We start from the raw sequence: 14,506 nt of genomic DNA, 5'->3' as shown, positions 1-14,506 counted from the left end.
TCATAAATTGCTAAAAACTTAAAGAAAAAAATATTGAAGTCAGTCAGAGCAATGATAACTGATACATGAAAGAACAATGATTCAAATGGCTGAGATTTCTCATCAGAAATCATGGAGGCCAGGAGAAAATGGCACATCTGTTTTTCAAGTGTTGAAAGAAAAGTATAGAATTCAATATCTAGCTAAAATATTCTTCAGAAATGAAGGCGAAAAATATATTCTCAGATTGGAAAAAACTAAGAGAATTTGAAGGCTGCAGACCTGCCATAAAATAACAAGGAAACTTCTTAAGCAGATGAGAAATGGTACAAGAAGGAAATATGGAATATCAAAAACAAGGAAATGCAAATGAAAAATATAATAGCCTTTCTATTTTAATTGAATAGACTATTTTAAAATTTAACAGACCATTTGTTTTCTCTTGAATTTAGTATGGCTTATGGTTGAAATCAAAAGTTAAACATGGTCTGATACAAATTTTCACTGTATTTAGATGTAATATATAAAACAACTTATGTATTATTGTATTACAGGAGAAGATACCTATATGCTGGTATGGTAGACAGGATAATCTCCCTTCCCTAACCCCAGATACCTTCATCCTTATCCCAGGATCCTGTGAATATGTTACCTTATGTGGCACAAAGGACTGGTAGATGGGATCTAACAGACTTTAAGACAGAATAACCTTTGTTTTCCTGGTGGGCCCAATCAAGTAACATGAGTCCTTAAAAGTGGAAGAGGAAAACAAAATAGTGGGATACATCAATGAGAGAGACTTAACTTACTGTTTCTGGCTTTGAAGATGGAGAAAGGGGTCAGGGAATGTGGGCAGCCTCTAAAAGCTAATAACAGTCCTTAGCTGACTGATCAGCTAAACATGGCTGTTGATGAAAATTTTTTAAAAATGGAATTTTGCTAAGGCTGAGAAAGATAAAGAAATGGATTCTCAACTAGAACCTCCAAAAAAAAAAAAAAGAAAAAATGCATTCTTGTCAGTACTTTGATTTTAGCCTGACAAGACCCATCTCAGACTTTCTCAGAACTGAAAAGTAATACATTTATCTTTTTAAGCCACTAAGTTTTTTGTTATTTGTTATGGGAACAATACAAAACAAATGCAGGTGATCTGATTTCTCTGCTCCAGTTGAAACCGTAAAATATTAATTCTACATAAAATGTGGAAAATTAACTATACATACCGGTAACCCCTAGAATAATCACTGAAAATTTATACAGAGATATAGTTAAAATCATAATTGATAAATTAAAATGAAATACTATCACCTCAACAAATGAAGAAAAGGGGGAACAGAAAAAATGAAAAACAGAACAAGAAAGAAATAATAAAATGGCAGACCTAAATCCAGACCTATCAATTATATGTTAAATATAAGTGGTCTAAACACACCAACTAAGAGCTAGAGATTGTCAGACTCTATTTTTAAAAATGTCCTAGCTATGTGCTTTCTGTAAGAAACTCACTTCAAATATATTGTTGTTGTAAGCTGAAAAGCAGAAAGAACGGAGGGAAATAAAACCCACACAAACACAAACCAAAAGTAAATTAGCATGACTATGTTAAAATCAAACAAGATAGGCTTCAGAACTAGAAAATCATTAGGGATAAAGACAGACATTACATATTGATTGAAGGGTTAGTTCAGGAAGAAGCTATAACAATCATAAATGTGTGTGCAACAACAGAGCTTCAAAATACAGAAGCAAAAACTGATGTAACTGAAAGGAGAAATAGAGAAATTCACAACTATAGTTGAAAAATTACTCCTCTCTCAGTAATAGAAGATCAGCAAGGATACAGAAGAACTGAACTATCAACCAACGAAATCTAATGGACATTTATACGATACTCCACTCAACCATAGTAGTATATACCGTCTTTTCAAACGCACTGGAACATTTGCCAAGACAGACCACATTGAGGGGTCAAAGTCAAACCTTAAGATTTTAAAAGAATTAAAATCATATAGAGAATGACTTCTGGTCATAATTGAGTTAAACTGGAAATTAATAAAAATATAGATAGAAAAATCTTCAGATACTTAGAAATTACCAATACACTTTTGACTAAACCATGACCTAAAGAGGAAGTTTCAAGAAAAATAAAAAATAATGAAAGTGAGGCCGGGAGTGGTGGCTCACACCTGTAATCTCAGCACTTTGGGAGGCTGAGGTGGGTGGATCACTTGAGGTCAGGAGTTCAAGACCAGCCTGACCAACATGATGAAACCTTGTCTCTACTAAAAATACAAAATTGCCAAGCATGGTGGCACATGCCTGTAATCCCAGGTATTTGGGAGGCTGCTACAGGAGAATTGCTTGAACCAGGGAGGTGGAGGTTGCAGTGAGCTGAGATCATGCCATTACACTTCAGCCTGGGCTATATGAGTGAAACTCCATCTCAAAAAAAAAAAAAAAAAAAATGAAAACAAAACATAATTTTACATAATAAATGGCCCAAAGAGGAAGTTTCAAGATAAATTAGAAAATATTTTAAACAGGAAAAAAATGAAAATACGACATTTCACATCTTGTGGCATGCAGCTAATATGTAGCCTTAAACCTTATTTTTAAAACAAAGAAAATGCTCAAAGCCATAATCTAGGCCAATGGTTGGCAAACTTTCTCTGTGTGTGTTTGGACAGTAAATATTTTAGGCTTTATGGGCCATATGGTATCTGCCACAAATATTAAACTCTGCCATTGTGCAAAAGCAGTCATGGCCAATATGTAAACACATCAGTGTGGCTACATTCAATAAAACTTTATGTATAAAAACAGGTGGTTGTATGGATTTGACCTGTGGATTACCACCCTCTGATTTAGCCACCACCTTAAGAAAATAAAAAAAGTAAGACCAAATTAAACCTAAATCAAGAAGAGAGAAATAAATCATAAAGACAAGAGTAGAAATGTATGATATTGAAATAATAAAACAATGAAAATTAAAAACCGAAATCTGGTTTTTTGAAAAAATAATCCATAAAATTGATAAACTTCTAGCACTGTATTTACTGGAGAAAGATTGAATGCTTTTTAAGACTGAGGGGGAAAAAAGAATATTCATTCTCACTAATACTATTCACTATCTTATTTGAAGTCTTAGTTCAATAAGGCAAGAAAAAGAAAAGGCATAGCATATGGAGAGGAAGAAATAAAAATGCCCAACATGATTTTCTATGTAGAAGACCTAAAGGATTATAATAAAACCAATAAGTAAATTTAGGAAGTTACAGGGTACAAAGCCAATATAAAAAAAGTTCAATTGTTTATGCTGAAAATACACGATTGGAAACAAAAATGAAAAGCCATTTACAATAGCTTCAACAAAAATGAAATACAAATAAACCTAATAAAACATGTACTGGATATGTGTGTTAAAACCAGAGAATGCTGATGAAAGAAACCAAGGAAGACCTAAATAAATGGAGAGGCCTGTCATGTTCTTGTATTGGAGACTAAACGTAGTAAATATATTAGCACTCTCCAAACTGCTCTATTTATTGAAAACAGTACTAATCAAAATGTTAGCAGTATATTTTTTATAGAGGGTAACTAATTCTAAAATTTATATAGAAATACAGAAATCTAGAATAGCTAAACAAATTTGGAGAGGTCACACTACCCAGTTAGAAGACTATCATGCTTCAGTAATCAAAATGGTATTGGAATAGTTACATAGATCAATGGAAATGAATAATGAGTCAAGGTTATATACCTACAAAGATGTACCATCAATTTTCGATGAAAGTACAAAAGCAATTCAGTGGAGATATTACAGTCTTTTAAAACAATGATGTTGGAAAAAATTATTCACAGGTGAAAAATGAACCTTAAACTAAATATAACACTATATGAAAGTTATCTAAAATGATAAATCTAAGTATAAAGTGTAAAACGATATTACTCTTAGAAAACATGCGAGAAAACCTTTGTTAATTGCGATTAGACAAGGAGTTCTTATACATGACACCAAAAGTACATAACATAAAATTTTAAAAAATGACTTGTTAGACTATATCAAAATTAAAAACTTTTACTGTGCAAAAGACACAACTAAGAATGAGAAGACAAGCTACAAAGTAGGGGAAATATTTGCGAATTATGTGTTCAACAAAGGACTAATATCCAGAATATTTAAAGTACTCTCATCACTCAACAATAAGAAAATAACCCAATTTCTAAAAATTGTGTAAAAATCTTGAATACACAGCGTATCAAAGTAGATAAAAAGACAGGAAATGCATAAAAAGGTTTTCAACATTACACATTAGGAAAATGAAAGTTAAAAACCCAGATGTTGATAATACTAGGTACATACCTATTAGAATGGCTAAAATTAAAAGTCCTGATAGTACTAAGTCCTGAGTAGGATATAGACAACTGGAATTCTCATAATTCTTGGCAGAAATGCAAATTGCTACTGTTAAAGTCTGGCAAAGAGCTGTCAGGTTCTTTATAAAGTTAAACATTCCCTTCTAATTAAACTAAAGAGCTTTTGCACAGCAAAAGAAACTACCATCAGAGTGAACAGGCAACCTACAGAATGGGAGAAAATTTTTGCAACCTACTCATCTGACAAAGGGCTAATATCCAGAATCTACAAAGAACTCAAACAAATATACGAGAAAAAAACAAACAACCCCATCAAAAAGTGGGGAAAGGATATGAACAGACATTTCTCAAAAGAAGATATTCATACAGCCAACAGACACATGAAAAAATGCTCATCATCACTGGCCATCAGAGAAATGCAAATCAAAACCACAATGAGATACCATCTCACACCAGTTAGAATGGCAATCATTAAGAAGTCAGGAAACAACAGGTGTTGGAGAGGATGTGGAGAAATAGGAACACTTTTACACTGTTGGTGGGATTGTAAACTAGTTCAACCATTATGGAAAACAGTATGGCAATTCCTCAAGGATCTAGAACTAGATGTACCATATGACCCAGCCATCCCACTACTGGGTATATACCCAAAGGATTATAAATTATTCTACTACAAAGACACATGTACACGTATGTTTATTGCGGCACTATTCACAATAGCAAAGACTTGGAATCAACCCAAATGTCCATCTGTGACAGACTGGATTAAGAAAATGTGGCACATATACACCATGGAATACTATGCAGCCATAAAAAAGGATGAGTTTGCGTCCTTTGTAGGGACATGGATGCAGCTGGAAACCATCATTCTTAGCAAACTATCACAAGAAGAGAAAACCAAACACCGCATGTTCTCACTCATAGGTGGGAACTGAACAATGAGATCACTTGGACTCGGGAAGGGGAACATCACACACTGGGGTCTATCGTGGGGAGGGGGGAGGGGGGAGGAGGGAGGGATTGCATTGGGGAGTTATACATGATGTAGATGATGAATTGATGGGTGCTGACGAGTTGATGGGTGCAGCACACCAACATGGCATAGGTATACATATGTAACAAACCTGCACGTTATGCACATGTACCCTAGAACTTAAAGTATAATAATAAAAAAAAAAAAAAAAAAAAAGAACTAGAAAAAAAAAAAAAAAAAAAAAAAAATAAAGTTAAACATTCCCTTAGCAGATGACCCAGCAATCTCACTCTTTGGCATTTATCCCAGAGAAGTGAAAACATATAGTCATACACAAAAAACCTATACACAAATGATTTATAGCGGCTTTATTTGTAAGAATTCCAAATTCGAAACAACCCAAATGTCCTTCAAGGGGTAAATAGATAAATTGTGGTACATCCACACAATGGACTACAACTATCTGCAACAAAAAGTTGAACTACTGACATGTGAGGCAACTGGATGAATCTCAAAGGTAACGTGCTGAGTGAAAGAAGCCTGTCTCTAAAAGTTACATACTGCATGATTCTGTTTAGAAAACATTCCCTGAAAGACAAAACAATAATGATAGAAAATAGAACGGTGGTTTCCAGAGGAAGGAAGTGGGGGCCTGGGAGCACGTGATCCTATGGGGATAGACAGACCCCTCTGTGTCCTGATTGTGATGGTGTGAACATAAATCTGTAAATGTGTTAAAATTATAGAACTGTGCACCAAAAGTGAAACAAAAGCCAATTTTGTTTTCAAATGATTTCAAAAATAAAGTGGAAAAAGTCATTTCTTAACAAAACAACGATGGTGAAACTGTTGGTTCCAGTGTCCAGGGGTTAGGTATATTCCTGCTTTCTACTTGGAATTGCTCTTGAATATATTATAGTGTACCAGTAATACATGCATTCCTACCAGCTTCACCCCCCTCAAATAAAGGAAAGAAATTCTCTCTTGGTACAGGACAGTGTAGTGCATGGAGAAAATAAACATTTTTAAACTTACACACATTCTTTAGCAATGCAACTTTGTTTATATCAACTCCTTTTCTCATTTTTTTGGAGATGTTTTTGGTTTGCTTAGAAATAAACCTCTTCATTTCATAAGAGGTTGATTCCCATTCCCAGTCTCCCTTCAAAATAGGACATTTCTCTCAAAGGGGAATGTAAGCCTCTCCTCTAGGATTCCTAAGCTTTGATCTGCACAGTAAGACCAGGGAGATTTGTTGGAAGGCAGATTCTTGGGACTCAGGTTCATTTTCTGTGGTGGAGCCCAGGATTGTCTACTTTTATATTTATTTATTTTGAAACTTGTTTTTCTTTATTTTTCTTTCTTTTTTTTTTTTTTTTTTTTTTTTTTTGAGATAGAGTCTCACTCCATCACCCAGGCTGGAGTTCAGTGGTGCAATCTCAACTCACTGCAACCTCCGCCTCCTCGGTTCAAGCAATTCTTGTGCCTCAACCTCTCAGTTGCTGGCATTACAGGCTAATTATTTTCATTTTTAGTAGAGATGGGATTCTGCCATATTGGTCAGGCTGGTCTCGAACTCCTGACCTCAAGCGATCCACCTGCCTTGGCCTCCCAAAGTGCTGGGATTACAGGTATGAGCCACCACGCCTAACTGGGACTGGGTATTTTTAAAGACACTCTTTTGATGAGTCTGTTTGGGGTGCTGTAGGGAACCTCTTTGAGAAAATCTATAGAGTCAGGAATTTAAACTTGTAATTTATCTGTCTGTCTGTCTATCTCCATCTCGATAGCTCTCATTACTTGTGTTGAAACACATCTGGCTTCACCTGACTGCTTTAAGCATTGTACAGTATCCCACTGTGTGAGCGCATCTGAAGTCTTGCTGCTGCCATGGAAATCACAGTGCTGCTTCTCTGGGCTGTGCTCAGCTATACTTTATTTCACACATGTGCTGAGTCTTCATCAGCAGCCACTGCATGATATATGTGTCATTCCCAAACTTCAGTCTCATTTTGCTGAGAAGTTACTGGCCACCTTCTCCATTTTTATGTTTTCCATATATATTACTTTCTTTACAACAGATTTTTCAATTATTTAAATTATTTTTTTTCTTTCAGGTTTAGATTTTTAGTTCATTTAAATGTTTCTTCTGTCAAAAATTCTATCTGTACAAAAAAATAGCCAGGCATGGTGGCATGCGTCTGTAGTCCCAGCTATCTGGGAGGCTGAAATGGGAGGGTCGCTTGAGCCCAGGAGTTCAAGGCCACAGTGAGCTGTGATCGTGCCATTGCAGTCCAGCCTGGGCAATTGGAGTGAGACCCTGACTCAAAAAAAAAAAAAAAAAAAAAAAAAAAAAAAAAAATTCTGTCTGGTTGTAATTAGTGTGGAATTTGTATAAATTCTTTTTCTCAGATGTTTCAGTTGCGTTGTTTTAATTTCCACATACATGATAAATTTTTTCAAGACTGCTCTCTGTCCCGAATCTCTCTCATAGTACCTGTTACATTGTGGGTCCTCTGGTTTGTATTAGTTGGTTTGACATTTCCCATTTCCTATAGATTCCTCCCATGTCTCCATAGAGTGCTACCCTGTTCTTCTTCATTAGATGCTAATTGAAGGAAAATATTGCTATATGAAAATAGAGGCAATGCCTTTTATCGTATTTGCAAGTCAAGCTGTGAGGTGTGAATTGAATGTACTTGTGTATTGCTAATGTGAAATTCAAGTTTCTGTTTAGGATAACATTTTTAAAAGCTGCAAAAAAGTTGTAAAATATTTAAACATTTAAAGCCAAAATGACCCAATACGAAGTAATTGAAACAATTTTAAAAGTAGCTAACATTGTATTAAACATTTACTCCGTACCTAGCACTGTCCTAGGTACCAAAGCACTTTCTGTATATTAGCCCATTCAGTCCTCCCCACAGCCTCCTGAGGTACTTATTGTTAAACTCATCTGTAACATGGAATAATAATGAGAGACAGAGCTCTCACATAACTTGATTAAGATTATCCAAACAGGCCGGGCGCGGTGGCTCAAGCCTGTAATCCCAGCACTTTGGGAGGCCGAGACGGGCGGATCACGAGGTCAGGAGATCGAGACCATCCTGGCTAACACGGTGAAACCCCGTCTCTACTAAAAACTACAAAAAACTAGCCGGGCGAGGTGGCCGGCGCCTGTAGTCCCAGCTACCCAGGAGGCTGAGGCAGGAGAATGGCGTGAACCCGGGAGGTGGAGCTTGCAGTGAGCTGAGGTCTGGCCACAGCACTCCAGCCTGGGTAACAGAGCAAGACTCCGTCTCAAAAAAAAAAAAAAAAAAAAAAAAAGATTATCCAAACAACAAATGATGAGAATAATGATAGAGACAGCTTTCTATGACTGAGTACTTTAAAGCCTCAGACACTGTGCTTTCTACTTTATCTCATCGTATCTGTAAACTAGGTAATCTATCCCCACTGGGTAGGTGAGGCAATGGAGGCTTAGTGAAGTGACGTGCGCCTGATCATACATCTAAGTAGAACACAGCAGATCAGAATTTTAACCCATGGAGTCTGTTTTGAGAAGCCAAGCTCTTAATCTTTATTTTATCTACTGAAGATACCAAGTTCATCCTGGGAGAAGCTCTTGCCATGCACTGGTCATTAGGCAAGGGTTATAGAGACAAAGTCCTGACTTTCAGCAGGCAAATGGCTGCACGCACCCTGATCTCTGGCTCTCTGGATCGTTCTTCACAATGATAAACTGTCCTCTCCTGGAAGGAACTGGGATGGGGCACAACAGCCAGGGTCCTTGATTTTAGAAAATGTGTTTTGTGGAAGCTCTTGGCCTCTTTTGACCTCAGCCAAATGTGGCAAAATATGAACAGGCCAGGTTTCAGTGGCTGCCCATCCTGTTCTTTTTCATACTGAAAGGATTTATTATGAGGCATATGGCACATAAAATAAGGGTTATTTCTACAAATTTGATTTTGATTTGATCCCTGATGAGTTCAACCTGTAATATCCCAAATCACCACTTTCCTCCACAGCATTTATGCTACTCTGTAATTACATATTTACCGTATGTGTGGCGCATCCTTATCTCTCATAACCAACTGTTAGAGAGTGACACTTTCTCTCATTCACATTCTCAGGCTAAATCTTGGAAGCTTGCTTTTTTTTAAGGGCTTCATTATAGGAAATTTGTCATTTCTTCTGAATAAGAACAAAGCTCACATTTTTATAAATGTTTGTTGCTCTAATCACCTGTATGTGAATGTAAATTGGAAAGATACTGGATGGAATCCCAGTTGATAAGGCCATGGTTTTGTTCTTCAAAATGTACGCTTAATTCTGGGAAGGAAGTTGACATGGTTAAAGCAGGGATCAGCAATCCACAGTCTGTTGGGTTTGCGAAGTTTTGTTACAACACAGCCATATTCTTTCCTTTGTGTATTGTGTCTGTCTCCTTTGATGTCACACAGCAGAGTTGAGTAGTAGCAACAGATACCATCTGGTGCACAAAGTATGAAGTATTTAATAACTGGCCCTGCACTGGGACTGTTTGTTGACCTCTGGTTTAGAGAAGTAGAAAGTCCCCACCCCTTCATCATACTGAAGAACAGCTGCTGTTAGTGTTCTCGTGAATGTCTTTAGCTCTGCTTTCTCTGGGGAGGAAATAAGAAAGTTATCTTATCATGAAGCATTTGTTTTTGGTGCCAACCTTATAATTTCGTTCATCGTTTTAATGTTTCTACAATTGCTCTGATAAAATTCTTTTGAAAAATTCTTTAAAAATGGTTTTCCCAATATTTATACAAGTTACCAATCAAATGTTGCAGTCTTAATCACTTTTTGGAAACTAAGATTTTTGAGTCATGTTTCCCACTTTGATGTGCCTTACTTCCACCAAGAAGCCTTCATGTTTTTGTTTTATTCTTTTAATATATTCTGTTTTATAGGAGTCACTGAGGTGTATCCTTGAGAAGTGGCTTCTTGGGTCTTCATGCAGCCATGGATCTGGATAAACCATCTGTTTGGGGCTCATTAAAACAGCGGACCAGGCCATTGTTGATCAACTTGAGCAAGAAGAAGGTGAAAAAGAACCCAAGTAAGCCCCCAGATCTAAGGGCAAGGCATCACTTGGACCGCCGCCTAAGCCTCTCGGTGCCTGATCTCCTGGAGGCTGAGGCCTTGGCTCCAGAGGGCCGGCCTTACTCCGGGCCACAGTCTTCCTACACCTCGGTGCCCAGCAGTCTGTCCACTGCAGGGATCTTTCCCAAGAGCAGCAGTAGCTCCTTGAAACAGTCTGAAGAAGAATTGGATTGGAGCCAGGAAGAAGCCAGCCACCTCCATGTGGTGGAAACAGACTCAGAGGAGGCCTATGCCTCTCCTGAGCAGAGGCAGGTGTCCAGCAACGGCATCTTTGATCTTCAGAAAACTTCCCTTGGAGGGGATGCACCAGAAGAGCCAGAGGTGAGAACAGGGCTGGGCGCTCATTTTTTTTTCTCTCTCTCCCTATCTCTCTCTCTCTTTTTCTCTCTTTCTCTCTTTCCCTCTCTGTCTCTCTCCACCTCTCTCTCCACTTCTCTCTTTCTCCCTCTCTCTTTCTCCCTCTCTCTCCCTCTCCCTCTCTCCCTCTCTCTCCCTCTCCCTCTCTCCCTGTCTCTCCCTCTCCCTCTACCCCCCTCTCCCTCTTCCTCTATCCCCCTCTCCCTCTCCTCCTTCTCCCTCTCCCCCATTCTCTCCCCCATCTCACTCCATCTCTCTCTCCATCCATCTCTCCCTCCATCTGTCCCTCTCTCTCCCTCTCTCTCCCTCCCTCTCCCTGTCTCCCTCCCTCTCTCCCTGTCTCCCTCCCTCTCTCCCTGCCTCCCTCCATCTCTCCCTGTCTCTCTCCCTCTCTCCCTGTCTCCCTCCCTCTCTCCCTCACCCTCCCTCTCTCCCTTTCTCTCTCTCCTTCCCTCTCATCCTCCCCCTCCCTCTTCCCCTTTCCCTTCCCTTGGAAAATTTGGTTAGGAGTTATTTTCCTGGTTAGCTCAAATGGGGAGAATGTTGTTTACAGGAATTTAAATTAATGCAATATTGATTGCACCAGGTATTCCCATTAGTTTTAGGATTGATCTCTGTGTATTTTAAAGCTTTTACAAGTAACTCTTCCAGAATACTTTAGGACATTAAAAGCCATATTGGATGAATTCTCTTTTATCTGTCTCCTGGCAAAGAAATTAGGTACATAACTTTTCCTGGAATTTTTTTTTTAAGTATATGTTTGTCTCTCTCACTACACCGTTGCCCAGTCATACCTGAAGACAAACCATGCATATGATTACTCCTAAGAAGTGTATGAATGGACGTCCCCATTTGACTGCCTGAGGATTTGAACTTCCTTCTATTTTACACGTGTGTGTGCACTCACCTGTGAAGGACTTCATATGCATTCTTTTAAAAGAAGTTAACAAAACTTTAGTATTTCAATACGATTAACCAAATATAGTGACACAAATATTCTATTTCAAAGGTGAATATAATTTAAATTAAATCTCCAGATTACCAACTCATGATTTAAGTGACTGATGTAATTAATTATTTTTAAAAAGTCTTTCATTACTGACACTGAAGTAAGTTTCCATGTTGAAGTAAGGGGTTACTTTTTCTGTGTTCCAGGTTAGTGTTACAATTGCATAGGAAACTGGTTGTTCAACTTGGATTTTTAGTTTCACTTTTAGAAACAAAACTAATTGCTTATTCCATATATTGGGGTTTCACTGGAGAAGGGACCATGGATGTTTGGAGGCTATCATGGCCTTATGCGTTAGCAAGCATTACTGTATGAAGACACCACTACTCATAAATGACTTTAACTGGTTTTTTATTTGGCATTACATTTTAGAAAATCCATTTTGTAAACCTTTTCTGACTTTTTAGTTATTTATAAGTTTGAAATACATGTTTCTACTAAACAATATGCAAATGAAGTAGATTATTAAATCAGGTCAGTATAAGGAAGGTAACATGTTGAATTATATAATAAAGTTAATCTTCGTCTATTTTTTCCTGACCAGAAAATACAAGTGGGCTTCTTGGCTTTGATATGCTAACATTTTCATACTTAGAAGGAATTTTTTTGAAGCAACTACTGTTAAACGATTTAGAACTTTTGTTGTCGTGGCCGGGCACGGTGGCTCATGCCTGTAATTCCAGCACTTTGGGAGGCCAAGGTGGGCGGATCATGAGGTCAGGAGATTGAGACCATCCTGGCTAACATGGTGAAACCCCGTCTCTACTAAAAATACAAAACAATTAGCTGGGCGTGGTGGCGGGCACCTGTAGTCCCAGCTACTCGGGAGTCTGAGGCAGGAGAATGGCATGAACCCGGGAGGCAGAGCTTGCAGTGAGCCAAGATCGCACCACTGCACTCCAGCCTGGGCATCAGAGTGAGATTCTGTCTCAAAAAAATAAAAAATAAAAAATAAATAAAAATAATAAAAATAATTTAATAAGAACTTTTATTGTCTTTGTTGACTAAACAGAAATATTTGATTGCTACTCTAGGCCAGGCAGTGTGAAAGTTGCTATTGGAAATAGAGATGGGTAAGAAAGTGACTCTGCCCCCCAACTATGATTTTCTGGGAGATCATACACTGCAAAGCAGAGCATAAGAGCCAACTGGATATCAGAGCTGTACCTGTAAAACGTTTCAGCCTGGTCTCCTGGCAGCTCATTGGAAGGAGGGAATCAGTGTGTGGAAAATGAGGGCATGTTATCTGTGGAGCAGTGTCCAAGTTGGCACAGAGGATAGTGTGCTTGCCAGGTGGTGAAAGCTGGTGATCACAGCCTGAAGTGTGGATGGGTGCTGTTGGGGTGATGAGTGTTTTGCTCTACCTGGATTGGAGGCTCTGGGAGCTTTGTGGTGTGATGTGTGTCTGGAAGGGCGGGCTGGTCCATGATAGTAGATGAGGGGTTGTTGGGTTGACTGTTTTATCTTCTGCAGGCTAAATCCAGAAAGCTTAGAATAGGCAGATTCCTTCAAGAACAGGCTATTCTGGTCATTGGATTTTCCCTTTTAATGCAACCATTTTTTTAACCTTTGTTCTCAAAAATGAATCTTTTGCTCCTCTTCTTCTGACCTAGAAAGTACAAAACAAAGACCAAGACTGATTCTACCATTCAGGGTTGAGGTTCTCACTACTTGAGTGCCATAGATTTGCTGGGTGTGACATGCTTGCAGAGGACAGAGGGACAGGAGTGCTGCTGATCAGACCCCTAGGATCCTTTGTAGTCTAGTTCTGCCCATGCACCACCCTCCTCAGTGGCTCCTCCCCTCAGTCCTGCCTGTTTGAGCTGGGCCTGTCCCACTACCCAGTCTGAGTTCCAAAACTGAAGAACTTGGAGTCTGATGTTTAAGGGCCTGTCCCACTGCCAGTTTATCATATGGTACAGAAGAGGGGCTCCCTTGCTTATCTTCTCCACTAGGCTGTGTTAATCTGGAGGATTGGCGTGGCTGGGGAGACACATTTGTCTTTGTCTTCTAAGAGTCTAGTTCATGCCTTACACATAGCACATAGCATGTGCTCAGCTGTTATTTGTTTAATACAAAAACAATGATAGCAATGTGTGCATTCAGGTTACTTGGGTATTTGTTCATGTTTTTCCTGTGAGTTTTCTTTAGTTTATGATTTAATTAAAATCAACATTTGTGGTTTTTGAAAAACTCAACTTCATTTTATATGATAATTGAAATTAGAGGTTCAGGCAGGTGTAAACTTTTTAGTTGAAATTTGATGTTGATTTTAACTCTGAATTTATCATTTCTGCTTTTTTTTCTTTTTCTTTTTAACAAAGAGGGAATTCCTGCAGAATTCATGTCATCTGAGAGTTTGGGAATTGGTTCTTCTGTATTATAGATCTGGCTTATCTGTTTCTTCCTAGTTAATAGCCACTGACTTTCTATACCTTTTGTGGAATGGGGAAGAAATGAAGGAGGAAGGAAGGAGTTGGCATGTGGCAAGCCTGGTGTGGAGCAAGGATAATCAGATTTTTGTCCAGTGTTCTCAGCTTAACTTACTTTGTTTTTAGCTTTCCAGAGGGGTCAAGCAAGGTGTGAGCATCTGTGGCCTGAGGGGACCCCTAGGGCTTTGCCTCCTCTGTTGTGTACCAACGCTGCTCTGGTACCAGGTTAAGCTTGTGGTAGAGGGA

The 14,506-nt window shown here is 38.4% G+C and overlaps 1 protein-coding gene across 2 annotated transcripts in view; it reads left to right on the top strand.

Annotated features, from left to right (window-relative positions):
* Positions 1 to 14,506, top strand: part of MCTP2 (multiple C2 and transmembrane domain containing 2) — a 262,919-nt gene that overhangs the window by 57,926 nt on the left and 190,487 nt on the right. For both annotated transcript variants that reach the window (XM_010371429.2, XM_030930371.1), the window contains exon 2: positions 10,270 to 10,783. In XM_010371429.2, the coding sequence (XP_010369731.1) occupies positions 10,322 to 10,783 (462 nt within the window). In that variant the 5' untranslated portion in view covers positions 10,270 to 10,321. The remainder of the gene's footprint in view (positions 1 to 10,269; positions 10,784 to 14,506) is intronic.

Source organism: Rhinopithecus roxellana, chromosome 5 (genome assembly GCF_007565055.1).
Source record: "Rhinopithecus roxellana isolate Shanxi Qingling chromosome 5, ASM756505v1, whole genome shotgun sequence".
NCBI lineage: Eukaryota > Metazoa > Chordata > Mammalia > Primates > Cercopithecidae > Rhinopithecus > Rhinopithecus roxellana.
Note: the sequence above shows the minus strand (reverse complement) of the source record. Positions and strands in the feature narration are given on the sequence as shown.